This window comes from Lissotriton helveticus, chromosome 5_1 (genome assembly GCF_964261635.1).
Source record: "Lissotriton helveticus chromosome 5_1, aLisHel1.1, whole genome shotgun sequence".
Lineage (NCBI taxonomy): Eukaryota > Metazoa > Chordata > Amphibia > Caudata > Salamandridae > Lissotriton > Lissotriton helveticus.
The window spans coordinates 9,004,649-9,028,570 of NC_136065.1; the positions used below are offsets into that span (position 1 = coordinate 9,004,649).

The 23,922-nt window shown below is 53.0% G+C and overlaps 1 protein-coding gene across 1 annotated transcript in view; it reads left to right on the forward strand.

Moving 5' to 3' along the window:
• Window positions 1-3,107: 3,107 nt before the first annotated feature.
• The window catches only part of LOC144752892 (proteasome subunit beta type-9-like), a 77,130-nt gene continuing 56,315 nt past the window's right edge, over window positions 3,108-23,922 (forward strand). Inside the window, exons 1-2 of the mRNA XM_078640717.1 lie at window positions 3,108-3,242; window positions 11,572-11,639. Of these exons, the coding sequence (XP_078496843.1) occupies window positions 3,192-3,242; window positions 11,572-11,639 (119 nt within the window). The 5' untranslated portion in view covers window positions 3,108-3,191. The remainder of the gene's footprint in view (window positions 3,243-11,571; window positions 11,640-23,922) is intronic.

A 23,922-nucleotide genomic window follows, 5' to 3' on the forward strand; every position in this document is an offset into this window, starting at 1 on the left:
CAAACACAGAAAAAATATAGGACTTACTATGTGTCATGGTGAAAAATTCATACAGAAAAAAGTGTTTATTCACGTCCCACACACTCCCACAGTCATTCGCTAAACATACATACGCTTCTCAGTCTCACTCACTATAGAAATAATACAGTCATACACATGCAGTCATAGGGGGACCTAGGGGCCTGCAAAACCACATTCAATAGTTGCTAGGACTAGAAAAACAACATGGAGGCAGACAAAATAGAGGTGCAGTAAATAGTTGTAATCTGCACTAGAGGCCATCCATGTGGATCTCGCCAACTGGCGTTTCGATGCAAGGCCAGTTTGGGCTGCATCTTCATCAGGGCAGGGAAGACCAGGGAGGGGGACATACACACACTTTTCTCACTAAGGAGCCTTAGCATCATATATACTTCATTCGGATGAAGCAGGGTTCCTGCAGGTAGGCAGTTCTCAGAGGTCTAGATAGTTATGAACTGGCGTAGCTTCGGATTTAAAAGGGTCCTTATGTTGCGCTGGGCGGCGAGAGCATCTCTTTCTTATTTCTTTTGGAAACGGCGTGTCCAAATGCGAGAGACTCTGACGGGAGGAGGAACGTAGGTCGCTGCTTTCGAAGAGGCCGATAGATCATTCCCATCAGGGCAAAATGCCGCATTCAAAGAGCGATATTTGACAGTCTGAAATTATTCCCCGTCCAAGTGGTGCAAGATGGTAGGTCTTGGGCAGACAGGAGACCCCCTGCAGCAGCCACAATCGGCGCACCGCACCGCAACCGGGTTAGGTAACAAGGCCCTTCAATATCAACATGGGTATCTCGGAGTGCAGAACACGGAGATCTGAATCAAGAAAACCAAAGCGGACGCAGAGTCGGCGTCCTCTCTCACCGAAGGCAAGGGGCAGAGTCAGAGACAACAAAAGAACATATGCAGAGTGGGGAGACAAGCAATTGTGAGAGGTGGATGGGAGCGAGCAGAAACACCAACAGATGATAAGAGGCTGGGGAGGGAGACGGGAAGGGAGAGATAAAGGCAGGGCTTTAAGTGGGCCGGGTCTCACCGGGTCTGAGCACAGACAGTTTTGTAAAGGAGGCTTGGTCTTTATCGGGCTCTGTTTTTTGCCCTGGCACAGACGGTCAGTTTTTTTTCGGACTGCAGTGACCGCAGGCACATCGGTGTACGCTGCTCCCACTGCTCACTGCTCACTTGTGGAGAAGTTATGGCATGACGTCATGCCAGGTGAGCGTTGTAGGGGAAGGGAAATCCTTTCAAGAGAGTCATTTTCTCTCTGAGTTTCCCTTCACTTTTTGAAACTTGGGAGCAGCAACATTGTCGTGGGGTCATCAGGGCTTTAAGTGAAAGCTTTTTAAATGTTATATATAAGCCATAGTTGCTGCCTATTTATCTTATACAATTAACAACCATTGACAAAACCAATAGTCCTGGCTTGTTGTAGGTACGATGTTACTTGTTGTATCACATATCTGGCTGCAATGTCAGAAACAGCAAAATACAAGTCGGGGGGGGGGGGGGGGGCACACAATGCAAAGCACAGATTTTTAGCCTATGTGTTTTAAGCCACGCTCCTAAATACACTGGCTACGCCTCTTTGAGAGCCCCCCTAGTTTTTTCATCCCACTTAAAGTCCTGGTTAAAGGCTTAGTGAGAGATGAGTAGATCAGAGAGGTAGAGGTCAATGTAAGAGGGGCAGAAGCAGCAGGAAAGGTGCGAGGCTGGGTGGAAAGAACAGAAGTAAAGAGGAGAACAAGAAGCGGAAAGATGAATATAACACTGGCAGAGCCAGATAGAGATGGTAAAGGTTTCAATTCTACCAAACGTCCTGGGGAAAAGGTGGCGATGAAGCTCTAATACCTTGTAAACTGATTTAGAAAGCCTAGTAGGTGGAGGCCAATGCACCTGCCCCAGTGTAGCAGAGCATTGTCACTAACTGTCCTAGGAACTAGAACTATACATGTCACACTACTAGTGACACTGTCCTAAACCATGCTCTATTCTGGAAACAATTAGTGAACAGCAAAATAATTGGATCAGTTTTGGAGAGATGTAGGCCTAGCTTGACCACCTAGTTTGATTAATTTAAAGTGTTTGCACTTAATTGTGAATCCCAATATATCTACTTATTTAAGTAAAATAATTATTTATAGCCCTGTTACTCATATCCAGCTCATGTAAGTGGCGGCTTGCAAAGAGTCTTCGGTAATCCAAGAGAAATATGATCAATGGATGTCACTTTCTGTGAGGTCACATCGTATGCAAAGTGATAGGGCCTCGCATGTGCCTGTCCTGCCCAGGGCCCCACACACCCTAGAACCGCCCTGGGAGGATCCCAAGCACTCTGAGGCCGGGGGCTGCAGAGCTGGGCACAAGGGGACCCCTCTGCATTGATGAGTGTGGATGACACGACACAGTCAAGTGGAGGGCACCACTTTATTCCCGGGAGCCATGATGCAGCAGAACACGCCCACTCTCCAACATTCAACTCCAGGGTTCCGCCCACATGCGCGCGCACCAATGGCGTGGAAGTTCTGTGCGCGTCATCAGTTGTTAGGCAGACCCTACTCGCCAACCTTGGCGTCCTTCTTCCAGGGTTGCGCTTATGCACCAATAGCGTTGGAGTTCTGTTAGCGTCATCAGTTGCCAGGGAGCTGTGGCTCTCAGAAGGCCCGAACGGAGACAGCCAAAGCCGAGAAAGGGAACCAATGGCGTGAGAGGACGCACCTTGCGTCATAAGTAGCCAGGGAGCGGTGTCTCTCTGAAGGTTTGCAAGGAGCCTGAAAGGGCCAGCCATGGAAGCGAACCAATGGCGTGAGAGGCCGCATTCCGCGTCATTAGTTGCCAGGCAGGCGTGATCCTATACCGCGCCGTCTGGAACTTTTCGTGCGGTGAAGTCAGCCAATGGCGTGTGGGTGCGTCTCTCGCGTCACCAGTCTCTGGGCAGACGAGCGCGCTGGCGGTGCGCTTCCGAAAAGGGGATTCCCAGCCCTTCCATGCACAGAGGCGGAGGCAGCGGATGTGTAAACACACCTCCGGCGCCCTCTGCCGGCGGCCGCTGGTACTGCACCCTGAACTGGAATGCATTCCACTCAGACAGTTTCACTTTCACTTTCGCAGCCGCGCTCACTACGAAGTGCAAGGGAGCAGGAGGGACAGACACGGGGACAGGAGAGCGCAGACATGGAGGGCTCAGCCGACCCCTGGAGCGCGGCCTGTGAGATCAAGACTGGGGTAAGAGGGAGGGGGGGGGCGATCAGGGGGGGGGGCACCTCTGCCAGTCCGAGGCATCAGCTGCACCGCGAGCCCCCATCACTTGCAAGTATTTAAAATAAATAAAAACCTATAGACCTGTCAAGTGTTGTAAAGAGCCCTCCACCTTTAAAATGCTGATCCAACCTCACCTTTTCATGAACGTGCATTGTTCTGCATGAACGGATGCAGCGGGAAACTGATATGTTTACCCACGTCAGATACATGTTACACATTAAATGCATTGCCGTATCTGCAACTTTCTTTCTGTTTCATCTTGTCCTGCTTTAATTTCCGTCCTTCTAATGTTATCAATGAGTTCTAATCCCTCCCTCCAGCCAGTGCTTAATTTGTAAAAAGTGCCGGGGGGGGGGGGGGGGGGGGGGGGGAGGAGGGGGCTCGTCAGGTGGCCACCGCAGTTTCCAGAACACATTGCCATGGTACTTACACAACTACTAAGCCTCACACTGCTACAAGTGTAACAATTCAAGCTTTAGGAGGCCGCCAACGCTTTAAGAATGGAGAATGGATTCGATGACAGGTATTTTTTTTGTTAAAGTTTTATATAGCACAAACTTGACTCGAAGGTATTTGAGCACTTTACATGAGCACCAGTTACATTACAGATGGACACATTCATTTTTGTAGGCATGGGGGATCAAGTGATTTACCCAGAATCACGGGATGTGGAACGAGGCTGAGGCTCAAACCTCTTTCCCCAGCTCCAAGGTTGGCAGCTTTGGCCGTTATGTTGTTAATGTATTTTGAATTACCAAACAACTATTTTTGTGCTCATCTTTAAATTGCACAAACAGCGCCACCATGTGGCAGCTGTCATAAGTGCCGGTTAAAGCAGTTAAGTGCCAGTTCTGACCACCAGCTCAAATTAAGCACTTCCTCAAGCTGAAAGCTACTGTTTCAGAATGCCATAAATTAGCTTATATTTTATTATTATGTGACTAGCTGGTGCGTCAATTTTTTTTGCAGGACTCTGGGTCAAAAACTTCAAGTACGGCACTTCAATCTACGAAGGAGCACATGGGTTAAGTCTGTGTTTCTAAGTTAAACAAGCATTTGGTAGAATCAATAAGTCCGGCCTTATGCATACATATTTTACTTCAAGTTATTACTAGATGTTACTCTTGAGTCAGATGCAAAGCCTAAAGTCTTTAATAAGGTTCCACCCCTTCAATCAATCAATCAGGGTTTTGTAACGCGCTCTACTCACCCATGAGGGTCTCAAGGCGCTGGAATGGGTGTGAGCGGCTCCATTGGGGGTCATACGGAGAGCCAGGTCTTGAGGTCCTTCCTGAAGTGGTGCAGTGTCGGGCTCCATCGGAGGTGAAGGGGGAGTCCGTTCCAGGTCTTGGCTGTGAGGTAGGAGAAGGATCTCCATGGGACGGTGGCTTCAAGACTTTACTAGACAGAAGCCACTGCTTAACAAATCTTTCACGAAGCTGCAATACCTGAAGTTGCTACTAGAGACCCTCCTAAGTCAGATCCAACTGCTTGAAATCTTCACAAAGCTGTAGTACCTTAAGTCATTACCACATATCCCTATACATTTTGCTACTATTTTTTTCTTCATGCAGGCAAGATGGACTTCCTCAAGTTGTTCATAGTCGCCCCTCTCAAGTCAGATGAAAAAGCCTGAAAACTGTTTTACAAATCTGTAGATCTTCATGTGGTTACTAGACGCCCCTCTCGAGTCAGCTCCAACTGCTTGAAGTTTACAAGTTGCTTTATCTCAGGTCGTACTTGATGTCCCTATCAAATCCAATGCAATTGTTTTAAATGACCTTCACTAAGCTGCATCATCATATGTCATGTTATCAGTGTTGTAATAGCACGCTTATCACCCATGAGGGTATCCAGGCGCTTTGTGGCTGGTATGCGAGGCCGCCCCTGGAGAGCTTACTGTAAGAACCAGCTATGTAGCTTCTTTCAGAAGTCAATAAGGGAGGAGGAGGAGGCTCTGATGTGCCGTGGGAACTCTTTCCAGACTTTACAAGCCAGATATAACCAGGCACCACCTCCTCCTCTGCTTTTGTGTATGTGTGCGATGTGCGCTAGTGAGAGTCCAGCAGGGTGGATGTTTCTGGAAGATTGCTGGAAATGAATGCGGCTATTCAGGCAGGCTGGGCCTTAGTTGTGGAGTGCTTTGTAGGTGTGGGTAAGCAGTTTGAAGTGTATCAGGAGGCAGTGAACTCCCCTAAGGTGTGGTGTGATGTGTGCTCGACGTAGGAGGTTGAGAGCTAGTCTGGCTGCTGCACTTTGATTGGTCGGCAGTCTTCTTGTGAGCTGGTTGTTATCCCTGCACACAGGGTGTTCCTGTAGTCTACTCTGCTGGAGGAGAGGGCTTCGGTGATCATTTTTCTGGTGTTGTGCAGTCCCCTCTTGAAGATTTCTTCCAGCATCCTTAGGGTGTTGAAGCAGGGCGAGGCTACTGTGTTGACTTGGGCGGCCACGTCAAGTTTGTTGTCTCATGTTTTTTTGCGGTTTCTTGCTCGTGAGGTAAGTGTTGGGGTTGGACTGAGGTCTGTGGGCAACCAGGTGGACTCCCATGGTTAGGTGTCTTTCCCAAAGATTACTGCTTCGGTCTTAACAAGTGTTTTGTCTGAGAGGGACGGTATCCATTGCGTGTCGTCTGTGTACGTGGCATGCTTATCTTGTGAGTCCGTTTGATATCAACCAGTGGAGTCATGTGGATGTTGAAGTGTTTCAGGCTGAGTGAGGTGCACTGCGGGACTCCACAGATGATTCCCCGCGCTTCAGAAGAATGTGGGGCATGTTGACAGTTTAGGTTCTTCCGGTGAGAATGGAGCAGATCCATTCGAGGGGGAGTCCCTGGATATCTGCTCATGAAGTCATAGTTTCAGAATGGGATTGAAGGTGGTGTTGAAGGCCGCTGATAGGTTTAGAAGGATGAGGACTGCAGTTTCCCCCCATCGAGGATCGTCCGGGTGTCGTCCTTTGCTGCTGTGAGGGCCGTTTCATGCTGTGGTTAGGTCTAAATCCTGATCAGTTGGCATCCAGAAGCTTGTGATTGACGACGTGGTTGGAGAGGCGTTTGTTGATGGCTTTTTCCAAGACCTTGGCTGGCTCATAGAGGAGGGAGATTGGTCTGTAGTTGGCAAGTTTGGTCGGGTCTGCCAAGGTTTTTTTTAGGAGGGCGTTGATGGCAGCATGTTTCCATGGTTCCGGGAACATGGCTGTAGTGATGGAGGTGGAAAGGATGGGAGTTAGGTAATCGCTCCTTTGTCGAAGGTGTGATGGACGCAGGATCTACAAGTGCACAAGTGCTGTTCCCCAGGTGCAAAATTCTTAGGTACGCAAACTTTTAAAATAATTTTTTTTTTGCCAGGAAGTCTTTTGCTGAAAAATGTGTTTTCTTTACAAATTTTGCACACGGGTGCGAGTTAGGGGGCACAATTCTTACCTTCGTAATCCGCGCTACACCTCTGAGTGTAGGATCTTCATGATTGCTATGGTTTTCTCTGTGCTGATGGTGTCCCAAGTGGTGATTGTGTTGTCTTTGTTCGGCACTCGGAGACTTCTGGTGATAATAAGAGGCTCTAATGGTAGGCAACATTGCTTTATAGGGTTGTGATCCTGCTGCAAAAGAAATGTGAAAGATCATTACACAGATCTTGGTTTGGGTTGGTGTTGCCGCTGGCAGCTGTGGGTGTGATGAAATCCTTGTCGATTGTGAAGATTTCTTTGTTGCTGTTGGAGCTTGCACTTATTCCTTTGACTAGGTCCTTCCTCTTAGTTTCTTGGATGAACTTGTGGTACCTTCTCTGGGCGGCTTTGAAAGCATCTTTCTCTGCTTTCCTTGGCTGGTTCTCCATTTCCGTTCAAGTTGTTTGCAGTGTCACTTGGTCATTCTGAAGTCTTCCATGTACCAGCTGTCTTATGTTCAAGACGCAGTTGGTGATACACTTCTTGAAGTTTTTGAAGGGCAGGTGTTTGTGGATTTAAATATACTGCAAAATCAAACAGTGATGATAGAGTGCAGACATATCGTTCATACATGTCATGCAGTAGTTATGCTTCACAGTTTCTTATTGTTTAGGGGATCAGATGACACTCTTAATAGCCAGTACTCTATATCATTATATTGCTGATGCAATATTCGATTTGGTAGGTCAGTGGTCGTAATGTCCCAGTATTGACAGGACTCCAATGTCCATAATGCCTTGCAACTGTGAATAGACATCATTGCAACCTTACTTTTAGCACACAGTCATTGAATGCCTTGTTTTAGTGGTTGTGTTGAATCACCAGGACCCTCTTATGGATTGCTGAGAGACTCCTGCCCCCATAAATCCACCTTCCATAAGTCCTGCTCTGTGGTGGGAGTCCATCCAGATGTTGGGTTTGACTTCCTGGCTGTAATGTCTTACCTCCAGTCCTTTGGCTGCCTGAGGAGCTGCAGCCTCCGAGCAGCTTCCAACGAGGCGACTCTTCAGTGCCCCAGAGGCGGTGGTCCATTGTCACCTCCACTGAACCAGTCCCGCATCCTCTTTCTTGACCCTCGTCAGTCTCCGAGGATGCTGCCTGCACAGAACCTCCTCAGACCTCAGGCACAGCAGCATCCATCTTCATTCACACAACCAGAATGGCCTTATTTAGGGGTGTTAGTGTCCAGTGAGGCTGGAGCTTTCTGAGCCACATTATTTGTGGACCAGTGTGAGGCCGTCTCAGCACTATGCTATCAGACCCCAAAATGTATTACCAGGCACTCCCCTTAAACTCTTGACTCTTGGGCCCATCAGAGGAGGCCATGAAGCTTGGAGACTCCGAACGCTGTGTAATATAGAACTGATTAATCACAAAACAACTGAATGTCCGTCCATTGTTTTACTTTTATAAACACATAGGGCCCGATTCACAGAACTAACTTAGGACAAAATCCTAAACTTACTACCATTTTGGTATTCACAAAAGGCACTTACTCATTTCAGTATTCTCAGAAGTTAGGAGTCCTAACTTTAGGACTCCTACATTGAGAAAAATCCTAACTTTAAGACTTTCGGTATTCTCAGAAGGTATTTAGGACTCCTAACTTCTGTGAATACCGAAATGAGTAAGTGCCTTCTGTGAATACCAAAATGAGTAAGTGCCTTCTGTGAATACCAAAATGAGTAAGTGCCTTCTGTGAATACCGAAATGAGTAAGTGCCTTCTGTGAATACCGAAATGAGTAAGTGCCTTCTGTGAATACTGAAATGAGTAAGTGCCTTCTGTGAATACCGAAATGAGTAAGTGCCTTCTGTGAATACCGAAATGAGTAAGTGCCTTCTGTGAATACCGAAATGAGTAAGTGCCTTCTGTGAATACCGAAATGAGTAAGTGCCTTCTGTGAATACCGAAATGAGTAAGTGCCTTCTGTGAATACCGAAATGAGTAAGTGCCTTCTGTGAATACCGAAATGAGTAAGTGCCTTCTGTGAATACCGAAATGAGTAAGTGCCTTCTGTGAATACCGAAATGAGTAAGTGCCTTCTGTGAATACCAAAATGAGTAAGTGCCTTCTGTGAATACCGAAATGAGTAAGTGCCTTCTGTGAATACCGAAATGAGTAAGTGCCTTCTGTGAATACCAAAATGAGTAAGTGCCTTCTGTGAATACCAAAATGAGTGTAAGTTGAAGAATTTGTCTTAAGTTAGTTCTGTGAATCGGGCCCAATAACTAAGTAGCAGACACAATATAAGGATACACAACGAAAGTGAGAACTATAGCTTCTTTCTTGCCAGAAGTGCGACTCCAAGCGCAGGCGCTATATTACGGTTTGAAGCACTGGAATGCCCCTCAATGATGGAGTCTTAGGTCAATGTTGAACTATGAAGATGTTTGTGCCTCGTCCCCGCGGTCACGAGCATAGAACCAAGGTTGACTTTGCTAACACGAGAGTGGGCTACCAGGTTGTTGACCATTTTCTTCGATGACGCGGTTTCTATCGCGTCCTCTCAATCACAGCTCCCAATGGTGTGGCAACGCACAATCTCATGGTCTCTCCCTCAATACCCTTCTGTCACCAGGTAGGTACTACACTCCAGAGGTGATCCGTGTCCCTTTGTTTGCTGAGATTGTTGCTGAGTTGTTGGCTGAGATGTTTCCTGAGATGTTTGCTGAGTTGTTTGCTGAGATGTTTGCTGAGATGTTTGCTGAGATGTTTGCTGAGTTGTTTGCTGAGATTGTTGCTGAGATTGTTGCTGAGTTGTTTGCTGAGATTGTTGCTGAGTTGTTTGCTGAGATTGTTGCTGAGATTGTTGCTGAGTTGTTTGCTGAGATGTTTCCTGAGATGTTTGCTGAGTTGTTTGCTGAGATGTTTGCTGAGATGTTTGCTGAGATGTTTGCTGAGTTGTTTGCTGAGATGTTTGCTGAGATGTTTCCTGAGATGTTTGCTGAGTTGTTTGCTGAGTTGTTTGCTGAGATGTTTCCTGAGATGTTTGCTGAGTTGTTTGCTGAGATGTTTGCTGAGATGTTTGCTGAGTTGTTTGCTGAGATTGTTGCTGAGTTGTTGGCTGAGATGTTTCCTGAGATGTTTGCTGAGATGTTTGCTGAGTTGTTTGCTGAGATTGTTGCTGAGTTGTTGGCTGAGATGTTTGCTGAGATGTTTGCTGAGATTGTTGCTGAGTTGTTTGCTGAGATTGTTGCTGAGTTGTTTGCTGAGATTGTTGCTGAGTTGTTTGCTGAGATTGTTGCTGAGTTGTTGGCTGAGATGTTTGCTGAGATGTTTGCTGAGTTGTTGGCTGAGATGTTTGCTGAGATTGTTGCTGAGTTGTTTGCTGAGATTGTTGCTGAGTTGTTTGCTGAGATTGTTGCTGAGTTGTTTGCTGAGATGTTTGCTGAGTTGTTGGCTGAGATGTTTCCTGAGATGTTTGCTGAGATGTTTGCTGAGTTGTTTGCTGAGATTGTTGCTGAGTTGTTGGCTGAGATGTTTCCTGAGATGTTTGCTGAGATGTTTGCTGAGTTGTTTGCTGAGATTGTTGCTGAGTTGTTTGCTGAGATGTTTGCTGAGATGTTTGCTGAGTTGTTTGCTGAGATGTTTGCTGAGTTGTTTGCTGAGATTGTTGCTGAGTTGTTGCTGAGTTGTTGGCTGAGATGTTTGCTGAGATGTTTGCTGAGATGTTTGCTGAGATGTTTGCTGAGTTGTTTGCTGAGATTGTTGCTGAGTTGTTGCTGAGTTGTTGGCTGAGATGTTTGCTGAGATGTTTGCTGAGTTGTTTGCTGAGTTGTTTGCTGAGATTGTTGCTGAGTTGTTTGCTGAGATTGTTGCTGAGATTGTTGCTGAGTTGTTTGCTGAGATGTTTCCTGAGATGTTTGCTGAGTTGTTTGCTGAGATGTTTGCTGAGATGTTTGCTGAGATGTTTGCTGAGTTGTTTGCTGAGATGTTTGCTGAGATGTTTCCTGAGATGTTTGCTGAGTTGTTTGCTGAGTTGTTTGCTGAGATGTTTCCTGAGATGTTTGCTGAGTTGTTTGCTGAGATGTTTGCTGAGATGTTTGCTGAGTTGTTTGCTGAGATTGTTGCTGAGTTGTTGGCTGAGATGTTTCCTGAGATGTTTGCTGAGATGTTTGCTGAGTTGTTTGCTGAGATTGTTGCTGAGTTGTTGGCTGAGATGTTTGCTGAGATGTTTGCTGAGATTGTTGCTGAGTTGTTTGCTGAGATTGTTGCTGAGTTGTTTGCTGAGATTGTTGCTGAGTTGTTGGCTGAGATGTTTGCTGAGATGTTTGCTGAGTTGTTGGCTGAGATGTTTGCTGAGATTGTTGCTGAGTTGTTTGCTGAGATTGTTGCTGAGTTGTTTGCTGAGATTGTTGCTGAGTTGTTTGCTGAGATGTTTGCTGAGTTGTTGGCTGAGATGTTTCCTGAGATGTTTGCTGAGATGTTTGCTGAGTTGTTTGCTGAGATGTTTGCTGAGTTGTTTGCTGAGATTGTTGCTGAGTTGTTGGCTGAGATGTTTCCTGAGATGTTTGCTGAGATGTTTGCTGAGTTGTTTGCTGAGATTGTTGCTGAGTTGTTTGCTGAGATGTTTGCTGAGATGTTTGCTGAGTTGTTTGCTGAGATGTTTGCTGAGTTGTTTGCTGAGATTGTTGCTGAGTTGTTGCTGAGTTGTTGGCTGAGATGTTTGCTGAGATGTTTGCTGAGTTGGTTGCTGAGATGTTTGCTGAGTTGTTTGCTGAGATTGTTTGCTGAGATGTTTGCTGAGATTGTTGCTGAGATGTTTGCTGAGATGTTTGCTGAGATGTTTGCTGAGATTGTTGTTGCTTCTCTGAGTTGCAATGTTTATTTCTTCCCTCTCTCCGCAGACCACCATCCTCGCCGTGGAGTTTGCCGGGGGCGTTGTGGTGGCCTCAGATTCCCGGGTGTCTGGGGGGTAAGTCACACTTACAACTCATATAGAAATTATAGATTCCAGCAATAGCTGCTTAGAATGTAAAGCCTGGTGTGAAATGTTATAAAACAAACCTTCAGAAACTGTCTGGAAGAAATCTTCTACTACTATAAGTCACAGAAAGCCACCATTAAAGGCTGGCAGCAGAGGACACGTCAATATCAGGACGGGGTGAGACATTTAATACCATAATTCAACCCTATTTGACACAGACGTCTAGGGAAATCGTTGGTGATTCTAATAAGTTGGTGATGTATCAAGCACCATTCCCAAAGCCCTTTAGGAATATCAGTGGATGAAGTGACAGACACCCTCCTCTCCAGCCCTCTGAAGCCACTCTCTGAGCTGTGACAGACACCCTCCTCACCAGCCCCCTGAAGCCACTCTCTGAGCTGTGAGAGACACCCTCCTCTCCAGCCCCCTGAAGCCACTCTCTGAGCTGTGATAGACACCCTCCTCTCCAGCCCTCTGAAGCCGCTCTCTGAGCTGTGAGAGACACCCTCCTCTCCAGCCCTCTGAAGCCACTCTCTGAGCTGTGATAGACACCCTCCTCTCCAGCCCCCTGAAGCCACTCTCTGAGCTGTGATAGACACCCTCCTCTCCAGCCCTCTGAAGCCGCTCTCTGAGCTGTGAGAGACACCCTCCTCTCCAGCCTTCTGAAGCCACTCTCTGAGCTGTGACAGACACCCTCCTCTCCAGCCCTCTGAAGCCACTCTCTGAGCTGTGACAGACACCCTCCTCTCCAGCCCTCTGAAGCCGCTCTCTGAGCTGTGAGAGACACCCTCCTCTCCAGCCCTCTGAAGCCACTCTCTGAGCTGTGATAGACACCCTCCTCTCAGGCCCTCTGAAGCCACTCTCTGAGCTGTGACAGACACCCTCCTCTCCAGCCCTCTGAAGCCACTCTCTGAGCTGTGAGAGACACCCTCCTCTCCAGCCCCCTGAAGCCACTCTCTGAGCTGTGATAGACACCCTCCTCTCCAGCCCTCTGAAGCCACTCTCTGAGCTGTGACAGACACCCTCCTCTCCAGCCCTCTGAAGCCGCTCTCTGAGCTGTGATAGACACCCTCCTCTCCTGCCCTCTGAAGCCACTCTCTGAGCTGTGACAGACACCCTCCTCTCCAACCCTCTGAAGCCACTCTCAGAGCTGTGACAGGCACCCTCCTCTCCAGCCCTCTGAAGCCACTCTCTGAGCTGTGATAGACACCCTCCTCTCCAGCCCCCTGAAGCCACTCTCTGAGCAGTGACAGACACCCTCCTCTCCAGCCCCCTGAAGCCACTCTCTGAGCTGTGACAGACACCCTCCTCTCCAACCCTCTGAAGCCACTCTCTGAGCTGTGACAGACACCCTCCTCTACAGCCCTCTGAAGCCACTCTCTGCGCTGTGACAGACACCCTCCTTTCCAGCTCCATGAAGCCACTCTCTGAGCTGTGACAGACACCCTCCTCTCCAGCCCTCTGAAGCCACTCTCTGAGCTGTGACAGACACCCTCCTCTCCAGCTCCATGAAGCCACTCTCTGAGCTGTGACAGACACCCTCCTCTCCAGCCCCCTGAAGCCACTCTCTGAGCTGTGATAGACACCCTCCTCTCCAGCCCCCTGAAGCCCCTCTCTGAGCTATGACAGACACCCTCCTCTCCAGCCCCCTGAAGCCACTCTCTGAGCTGTGACAGACACCCTACTCTCCAGCCCCCTGAAGCCACTCTCTGAGCTGTGAGAGACACCCTCCTCTCCAGCCCCCTGAAGCCACTCTCTGAGCTGTGAGAGACACCCTCCTCTACAGCCCTCTGAAGCCACTCTCTGAGCTGTGACAGGCACCCTTCTCTCCAGCCCTCTGAAGCCACACTGAGCTGTGACAGACACCCTCCTCTCCAGCCCCCTGAAGCCACTCTCTGAGCTGTGACAGACACCCTCCTCTCCAGCCCCTGAAGCCACTCTCTGAGCTGTGACAGACACCCTCCTCTCCAGCCCCTGAAGCCACTCTCTGAGCTGTGACAGACACCCTCCTCTCCAGCCCCCTGAAGCCACTCTCTGAGCTGTGAGAGTCACCCTCCTCTCCAGCCCTCTGAAGCCACTCTCTGAGCTGTGAGAGTCACCCTCCTCTCCAGCCCTCTGAAGCCACTCTCTGAGCTGTGAGAGACACCCTCCTCTCCAGCCCTCTGAAGCCGCTCTCTGAGCTGTGACAGACACCCTCCTCTCCAGCCCTCTGAAGCCACTCTCTGAGCTGTGAGAGACACCCTCCTCTCCAGCCCTCTGAAGCCACTCTCTGAGCTGTGACAGACACCCTCCTCTCAGGCCCCCTGAAGCCACTCTCTGAACTGTGACAGACACCCTCCTCTCCAGCCCTCTGAAGCCACTCTCTGAGCTGTGAGAGACACCCTCCTCTCCAGCCCCCTGAAGCCACTCTCTGAGCTGTGAGAGACACCGTCCTCTCAGGCCCTCTGAAGCCTCTCTCTGAGCTGTGAGAGTCACCCTCCTCTCCAGCCCTCTGAAGCCACACTGAGCTGTGACAGACACCCTCCTCTCCAGCCCTCTGAAGCCGCTCTCTGAGCTGTGACAGACACCCGCCTCTCCAGCCCCCTGAAGCCACTCTCTGAGCTGTGACAGACACCCTCCTCTCCAGCCCTCTGAAGCCACTCTCTGAGCTGTGACAGACACCCTCCCCTCCAGCCCTCTGAAGCCACTCTCTGTGCTGTGACAGACACCCCCCTCTCCTGCCCTCTGAAGCCACTCTCTGTGCTGTGACAGACACCCTCCTCTAGAACCCTCTGAAGCCACTCTCTGAGCTGTGACAGACACCCTCCTCTCCAGCCCCCTGAAGCCACTCTCTGAGCTGTGACAGACACCCTCCTCTCCAGCCCTCTGAAGCCACTCTCTGAGCTGTGACAGACACCCTCCTCTCCAGCCCCCTGAAGCCACTCTCTGAGCTGTGACAGACACCCTCCTCTCCAGCCCTCTGAAGCCACTCTCTGAGCTGTGACAGACACGCTCCTCTCAGGCCCTCTGAAGCCACTCTCTGAGCTGTGAGAGTCACCCTCCTCTCCAGCCCTCTGAAGCCACTCTCTGAGCTGTGACAGACACCCTCCTCTCCAGCCCCCTGAAGCCACTCTCTGAGCTGTGAGAGTCACCCTCCTCTCCAGCCCTCTGAAGCCACTCTCTGAGCTGTGACAGACACCCTCCTCTAGAACCCTCTGAAGCCACTCTCTGAGCTGTGACAGACACCCTCCTCTCCAGCCCCCTGAAGCCACTCTCTGAGCTGTGACAGACACCCTCCTCTCCAGCCCTCTGAAGCCACTCTCTGAGCTGTGACAGACACCCTCCTCTCCAGCCCCCTGAAGCCACTCTCTGAGCTGTGACAGACACCCTCCACTCCAGCCCTCTGAAGCCACTCTCTGAGCTGTGACAGACACCCTCCTCTTCTGCTCTCTGAAGCCACTCTCTGAGCTGTGACAGACACCCTCCTCTCCAGCCCCCTGAAGCCACTCTCTGAGCTGTGAGAGACACCCTCCTCTCCAGCCCTCTGAAGCCACTCTCTGAGCTGTGACAGACACCCTCCTCTTCTGCTCTCTGAAGCCACTCTCTGAGCTGTGACAGACACCCTCCTCTCCAGCCCCCTGAAGCCACTCTCTGAGCTGTGAGAGACACCCTCCTCTCCAGCCCTCTGAAGCCACTCTCTGAGCTGTGACAGACACCCTCCTCTCCAGCCCTCTGAAGCCACTCTCTGAGCTGTGACAGACACCCTCCTCTCGCTCCCTCTGAAGCCACTCTCTGAGCTGTGAGAGACACCCTCCTCTCCAGCCCTCTGAAGCCACTCTCTGAGCTGTGATACACACCCTCCTCTCCAGTCCTCTGAAGCCACTCTCTGAGCTGTGACAGACACTCTCCTCTCCAGCCCCCTGAAGCCACTCTCTGAGCTGTGAGAGACACCCTCCTCTCCAGCCCTTTGACGCCACTCTCTGAGCTGTGACAGACACCCTCCTCTCGCTCCCTCTGAAGCCACTCTCTGAGCTGTGACAGACACCCTCCTCTCCAGCCCTCTGAAGCCACTCTCTGAGCTGTGATACACACCCTCCTCTCCAGTCCTCTGAAGCCACTCTCTGAGCTGTGACAGACACCCTCCTCTCCAGCCCCCTGAAGCCACTCTCTGAGCTGTGAGAGACACCCTCCTCTCCAGCCCTCTGACGCCACTCTCTGAGCTGTGACAGACACCCTCCTCTCGCTCCCTCTGAAGCCACTCTCTGAGCTGTGACAGACACCCTCCTCTCCAGCCCTCTGAAGCCACTCTCTGAGCTGTGACAGACACCCTCCTCTCGCTCCCTCTGAAGCCACTCTCTGAGCTGTGAGAGACACCCTCCTCTCCAGCCCTCTGAAGCCACTCTCTGAGCTGTGATACACACCTTCCTCTCCAGTCCTCTGAAGCCACTCTCTGAGCTGTGACAGACACCCTCCTCTCCAGCCCCCTGAAGCCACTCTCTGAGCTGTGAGAGACACCCTCCTCTCCAGCCCTCTGACTCCACTCTCTGAGCGGTGACAGACAACCTCCTCTCCAGCCCCCTGAAGCCACTCTCTGAGCTGTGACAGAAACCCTCCTCTCCAGCCCTCTGAAGCCACTCTCTGAGCTGTGACAGACACCCTCCTCTCCAGCCCTCTGAAGCCACTCTCTGAGCTGTGACAGACACCCTCCTCTCCAGCCCTCTGAAGCCGCTCTCAGAGCTGTGACAGGCACCCTCCTCTCCAGCCCCCTGAAGCCGCTCTCTGAGCTGTGATAGACACCCTCCTCTCAGGCCCCCTGAAGCCACTCTCTGAGCTGTGACAGACACCCTCCTCTCCAGCCCTCTGAAGCCACTCTCTGAGCTGCGACAGACACCCTCCTCTCCAGCCCTCTGAAGCTGCTCTCTGAGCTGTGACAGACACCCTCCTCTCCAGCCCTCTGAAACCACTCTCTGAGCTGTGACAGACACCCTCCTCTCTAACCCTCTGAAGCCACTCTCTGAGCTGTGATAGACACCGTCCTCTCAGGCCCTCTGAAGCCTCTCTCTGAGCTGTGACAGACACCCTCCTCTCAGGTCCTCTGAAGCCACTCTCTGAGCTGTGACAGACACCCTCCTCTCCAGCCCTCTGAAGCCGCTCTCTGAGCTGTGACAGACACCCTCCTCTCCAGCCCCCTGAAGCCACTGTCTGAGCTGTGATAGACACCCTCCTCTCCAGCCCCCTGAAGCCACTCTCTGAGCTGTGACAGACACCCTCCTCCCCAGCCCGCTGAAGCCACTCTCTGAGCTGTGACAGACACCCTCCTCTCCAGCCCTCTGAAGCCACTCTCTGAGCTGTGACAGACACCCTCCTCTCCAGCCCTCTGAAGCCACTCCCTGAGCTGTGACAGACACCCTCCTCTCCAGCCCCCTGAAGCCACTCTCTGAGCTGTGACAGACACCCTCCTTTCCAGCTCCATGAAGCCACTCTCTGAGCTGTGACAGACACCCTCCTCTCCAGCCCTCTGAAACCACTCTCTGAGCTGTGACAGACACCCTCCTCTCAGGCCCCCTGAAGCCACTCTCTGAGCTGTGACAGACACCCTCCTCTCCAGCCCTTGAAGCCACTGTCTGAGCTGTGACAGACACCCTCCTCTCCAGCCCTTGAAGCCACTCTCTGAGCTGTGACAGACACCCTCCTCTCCAGCCCTCTGAAGCCACTCTCTGAGCTGTGACAGACACCCTCCTCTCCAGCCCTCTGAAGCCACTCTCTGAGCTGTGACAGACACCCTCCTCTCCAGCCCCCTGAAGCCACACTCTGAGCTGTGATAGACACCCTCCTCTCCAGCCCTCTGAAGCCACTCTCTGAGCTGTGACACTCACCCTCCTCTCAGGCCCCCTGAAGCCACTCTCTGAGCTGTGAGAGACACCCTCCTCTACAGCCCTCTGAAGCAACTCTCTGAGCTGTGAGAGACACCCTCCTCTACAGCCCTCTGAAGCCACTCTCTGAGCTGTGAGAGACACCCTCCTCTCCAGCTCCCTGAAGCCACTCTCTGAGCTGTGACAGACACCCTCCTCTCCAGCCTCTGAAGCCACTCTCTGAGCTGTGACAGACACCCTCCTCTCCAGCACTCTGAAGCCACTCTCTGAGCTGTGACAGACACCCTCCTCTCCAGCCCTCTGAAGCCTCTCTCTGAGCTGTGACAGACACCCTCCTCTCCAGCCCTCTGAAGCCACTCTCTGAGCTGTGAGAGACACCCTCCTCTACAGCCCTCTGAAGCCACTCTCTGAGCTGTGACAGACACCCTCCTCTCCAGCCCCCTGAAGCCACACTCTGAGCTGTGATAGACACCCTCCTCTCCAGCCCTCTGAAGCCACTCTCTGAGCTGTGACACTCACCCTCCTCTCAGGCCCCCTGAAGCCACTCTCTGAGCTGTGAGAGACACCCTCCTCTACAGCCCTCTGAAGCAACTCTCTGAGCTGTGAGAGACACCCTCCTCTACAGCCCTCTGAAGCCACTCCCTGAGCTGTGACAGACACCCTCCTCTCCAGCCCTCTGAAGCCACTCTCTGAGCTGTGAGAGACACCCTCCTCTACAGCCCTCTGAAGCCACTCTCTGAGCTGTGACAGACACCCTCCTCTCCAGCCCTCTGAAGCCACTCTCTGAGCTGTGACAGACACCCTCCTCTCCAGCCCTCTGAAGCCTCTCTCTGAGCTGTGACAGACACCCTCCTCTCCAGCCCTCTGAAGACACTCTCTGAGCTGTGAGAGACACCCTCCTCTACAGCCCTCTGAAGCCACTCTCTGAGCTGTGACAGACACCCTCCTCTCCAGCCCTCTGAAGCCTCTCTCTGAGCTGTGAGAGACACCCTCCTCTCCAGCCCCCTGAAGCCACTCTCTGAGCTGTGAGAGTCACCCTCCTCTCCAGCCCCCTGAAGCCACTCTCTGAGCTTCGACAGACACCCTCCTCTCCAGCCCTCTGAAGCCACTCTCTGAGCTGTGACAGACACCCTCCTCTCCAGCCCTCTGAAGCCACTCTCTGAGCTGTGACAGACACCCTCCTCTCAGGCCCCCTGAAGCCACTCTCTGAACTGTGACAGACACCCTCCTCTCCAGCCCTCTGAAGCCACTCTCTGAGCTGTGAGAGACACCCTCCTCTCCAGCCCTCTGAAGCCACTCTCTGAGCTGTGAGACACCCTCCTCTCCAGCCCTCTGACGCCACTCTCTGAGCTGTGACAGACACCCTCCTCTCCAGCCCTCTGAAGCCACTCTCTCAGCTGTGACAGACACCCTCCTCTCCAGCCCTCTGAAGCCGCTCTCTGAGCTGTGACAGACACCCTCCTCTCCAGCCCCCTGAAGCCACTCTCTGAGCTGTGATAGACACCCTCCTTTCCAGCCTTCTGAAGCCACTCTCTGAGCTGTGATAGACACCCTCCTCTCCAGCCCTCTGAAGCCCCTCTCTGAGCTGTGAGAGTCACCCCCTCTCCAGCCCTCTGAAGCCCCTCTCTGAGCTGTGACAGACACCCTCCTCTCCAGCCCTCTGAAGCCACTCTCTCAGCTGTGACAGACACCCTCCTCTCCAGCCCTCTGAAGCTGCTCTCTGAGCTGTGACAGACACCCTCCTCTCCAGCCCCCTGAAGCCGCTCTCTGAGCTGTGATAGACACCCTCCTTTCCAGCCTTCTGAAGCCACTCTCTGAGCTGTGATAGACACCCTCCTCTCCAGCCCTCTGAAGCCCCTCTCTGAGCTGTGAGAGTCACCCCCTCTCCAGCCCTCTGAAGCCCCTCTCTGAGCTGTGATAGACACCCTCCTCTCCAGCCCTCTGAAGCCACTCTCTGAGCTGTGAGAGACACCCTCCTCTCCAGCCCTCTGAAGCCACTCTCTGAGCTGTGAGAGACACCCTCCTCTCCAGCCCTCTGAAGCCACTCTCTGAGCTGTGATAGACACCGTCCTCTCAGGCCCTCTGAAGCCACTCTCTGAGCTGTGATAGACACCCTCCTCTCCAGCCCTCTGAAGCCACTCTCTGAGCTGTGAGAGACACCCTCCTCTCCAGCCCTCTGAAGCCACTCTCTGAGCTGTGACAGACACCCTCCTCTCCAGCCCCCTGAAGCCACTCTCTGAGCTGTGACAGACACCCTCCTCTCCAGCCCTCTGAAGCCACTCTCTGAGCTGTGAGAGACACCCTCCTCTACAGCCCTCTGAAGCCACTCTCTGCGCTGTGACACTCACCCTCCTCTCCAGCCCTCTGACGCCACTCTCTGAGCTGTGACAGACACCCTCCTCTATGGCCCCCTGAAGCCCCTCTCTGAGCTGTGATAGACACCGTCCTCTCAGGCCCCCTGAAGCCACTCTCTGAGCTGTGACAGACACCCTCCTCTCCAGCCCTTGAAGCCACTGTCTGAGCTGTGACAGACACCCTCCTCTCCAGCCCTTGAAGCCACTCTCTGAGCTGTGACAGACACCCTCCTCTCCAGCCCTCTGAAGCCACTCTCTGAGCTGTGACACTCACCCTCCTCTCAGGCCCCCTGAAGCCACTCTCTGAGCTGTGAGAGACACCCTCCTCTACAGCCCTCTGAAGCAACTCTCTGAGCTGTGAGAGACACCCTCCTCTACAGCCCTCTGAAGCCACTCTCTGAGCTGTGAGAGACACCCTCCTCTCCAGCCCTCTGAAGCCACTCTCTGAGCTGTGAGAGACACCCTCCTCTACAGCCCTCTGAAGCCACTCTCTGAGCTGTGACAGACACCCTCCTCTCCAGCCCTCTGAAGCCACTCTCTGAGCTGTGACAGACACCCTCCTCTCCAGCCCTCTGAAGCCTCTCTCTGAGCTGTGACAGACACCCTCCTCTCCAGCCCTCTGAAGCCACTCTCTGAGCTGTGAGAGACACCCTCCTCTACAGCCCTCTGAAGCCACTCTCTGAGCTGTGACAGACACCCTCCTCTCCAGCCCTCTGAAGCCTCTCTCTGAGCTGTGAGAGACACCCTCCTCTCCAGCCCCCTGAAGCCACTCTCTGAGCTGTGAGAGTCACCCTCCTCTCCAGCCCCCTGAAGCCACTCTCTGAGCTTCGACAGACACCCTCCTCTCCAGCCCTCTGAAGCCACTCTCTGAGCTGTGACAGACACCCTCCTCTCCAGCCCTCTGAAGCCACTCTCTGAGCTGTGACAGACACCCTCCTCTCAGGCCCCCTGAAGCCACTCTCTGAACTGTGACAGACACCCTCCTCTCCAGCCCTCTGAAGCCACTCTCTGAGCTGTGAGAGACACCCTCCTCTCCAGCCCTCTGAAGCCACTCTCTGAGCTGTGAGACACCCTCCTCTCCAGCCCTCTGACGCCACTCTCTGAGCTGTGACAGACACCCTCCTCTCCAGCCCTCTGAAGCCACTCTCTCAGCTGTGACAGACACCCTCCTCTCCAGCCCTCTGAAGCCGCTCTCTGAGCTGTGACAGACACCCTCCTCTCCAGCCCTCTGACGCCGCTCTCTGAGCTGTGATAGACACCCTCCTTTCCAGCCTTCTGAAGCCACTCTCTGAGCTGTGATAGACACCCTCCTCTCCAGCCCTCTGAAGCCCCTCTCTGAGCTGTGAGAGTCACCCCCTCTCCAGCCCTCTGAAGCCCCTCTCTGAGCTGTGATAGACACCCTCCTCTCCAGCCCTCTGAAGCCACTCTCTGAGCTGTGAGAGACACCCTCCTCTCCAGCCCTCTGAAGCCACTCTCTGAGCTGTGAGAGACACCCTCCTCTCCAGCCCTCTGAAGCCACTCTCTGAGCTGTGATAGACACCGTCCTCTCAGGCCCTCTGAAGCCACTCTCTGAGCTGTGATAGACACCCTCCTCTCCAGCCCTCTGAAGCCACTCTCTGAGCTGTGAGAGACACCCTCCTCTCCAGCCCTCTGAAGCCACTCTCTGAGCTGTGACAGACACCCTCCTCTCCAGCCCCCTGAAGCCACTCTCTGAGCTGTGACAGACACCCTCCTCTCCAGCCCTCTGAAGCCACTCTCTGAGCTGTGAGAGACACCCTCCTCTACAGCCCTCTGAAGCCACTCTCTGCGCTGTGACACTCACCCTCCTCTCCAGCCCTCTGACGCCACTCTCTGAGCTGTGACAGACACCCTCCTCTATGGCCCCCTGAAGCCCCTCTCTGAGCTGTGATAGACACCGTCCTCTCAGGCCCCCTGAAGCCACTCTCTGAGCTGTGGCAGACACCCTCCTCTCCAGCCCCCTGAAGCCACTCTCTGAGCTGTGATAGACACCGTCCTCTCAGGCCCTCTGAAGCCACTCTCTGAGCTGTGATAGACACCCTTCTCTCCAGCCCTCTAAAGCCGTTCTCTGAGCTGTGACAGACACCCTCCCCTCGCGCCCTCTGAAGCCACTCTCTGAGCTGTGACAGACACCCTCCTCTCCAGCCCTCTGAAGCCACTCTCTGAGCTGTGACAGACACCCTCCTCTCCAACCCTCTGAAGCCACTCTCTGAGCTGTGACAGACATCCTCCTCTCGTGCCCTCTGAAGCCACTCTCTGAACTGTGACAGACACCCTCCTCTCGCTCCCTCTGAAGCCACTCTCTGAGCTGTGAGAGACACCCTCCTCTCCAGCCCCCTGAAGCCACTCTCTGAGCTGTGACAGACACCCTCCTCTCCAGCCCCCTGAAGCCTCTCTCTGAGCTGTGACAGACACCCTCCTCTCCAGCCCTCTGAAGCCACTCTCTGAGCTGTGACAGACACCCTCCTCTCCAGCCCTCTGAAGCCACTCTCTGAGCTGTGAGAGACACCCTCCTCTCCAGCCCTCTGAAGCCACTCTCTGAGCTGTGACAGACACCCTCCTCTCAGGCCCCCTGAAGCCACTCTCTGAACTGTGACAGACACCCTCCTCTCCAGCCCTCTGAAGCCACTCTCTGAGCTGTGAGAGACACCCTCCTCTCCAGCCCCCTGAAGCCACTCTCTGAGCTGTGATAGACACCGTCCTCTCAGGCCCCCTGAAGCCACTCTCTGAACTGTGACAGACACCGTCCTCTCAGGCCCCCTGAAGCCACTCTCTGAGCTGTGACAGACATCCTCCTCTCCAGCCCCCTGAAGCCACTCTCTGAGCTGTGACAGACACCCTCCTCTCCAGCCCTCTGAAGCCACTCTCTGAGCTGTGAGAGACACCCTCCTCTCCAGCCCTCTGAAGCCACTCTCTGAGCTGTGATAGACACCGTCCTCTCAGGCCCTCTGAAGCCACTCTCTGAGCTGTGATAGACACCCTCCTCTCCAGCCCTCTGAAGCCACTCTCTGAGCTGTGAGAGACACCCTCCTCTCCAGCCCTCTGAAGCCACTCTCTGAGCTGTGACAGACACCCTCCTCTCCAGCCCCCTGAAGCCACTCTCTGAGCTGTGACAGACACCCTCCTCTCCAGCCCTCTGAAGCCACTCTCTGAGCTGTGAGAGACACCCTCCTCTACAGCCCTCTGAAGCCACTCTCTGAGCTGTGACACTCACCCTCCTCTCCAGCCCTCTGACGCCACTCTCTGAGCTGTGACAGACACCCTCCTCTATGGCCCCCTGAAGCCCCTCTCTGAGCTGTGATAGACACCGTCCTCTCAGGCCCCCTGAAGCCACTCTCTGAGCTGTGACAGACACCCTCCTCTCCAGCCCCCTGAAGCCACTCTCTGAGCTGTGATAGACACCGTCCTCTCAGGCCCTCTGAAGCCACTCTCTGAGCTGTGATAGACACCCTTCTCTCCAGCCCTCTGAAGCCGTTCTCTGAGCTGTGACAGACACCCTCCCCTCGCGCCCTCTGAAGCCACTCTCTGAGCTGTGACAGACACCCTCCTCTCCAGCCCTCTGAAGCCACTCTCTGAGCTGTGACAGACACCCTCCTCTCCAACCCTCTGAAGCCACTCTCTGAGCTGTGACAGACACCCTCCTCTCGTGCCCTCTGAAGCCACTCTCTGAACTGTGACAGACACCCTCCTCTCGCTCCCTCTGAAGCCACTCTCTGAGCTGTGAGAGACACCCTCCTCTCCAGCCCCCTGAAGCCACTCTCTGAGCTGTGACAGACACCCTCCTCTCCAGCCCCCTGAAGCCTCTCTCTGAGCTGTGACAGACACCCTCCTCTCCAGCCCTCTGAAGCCACTCTCTGAGCTGTGACAGACACCCTCCTCTCCAGCCCTCTGAAGCCAATCTCTGAGCTGTGAGAGACACCCTCCTCTCCAGCCCTCTGAAGCCACTCTCTGAGCTGTGACAGACACCCTCCTCTCAGGCCCCCTGAAGCCACTCTCTGAACTGTGACAGACACCCTCCTCTCCAGCCCTCTGAAGCCACTCTCTGAG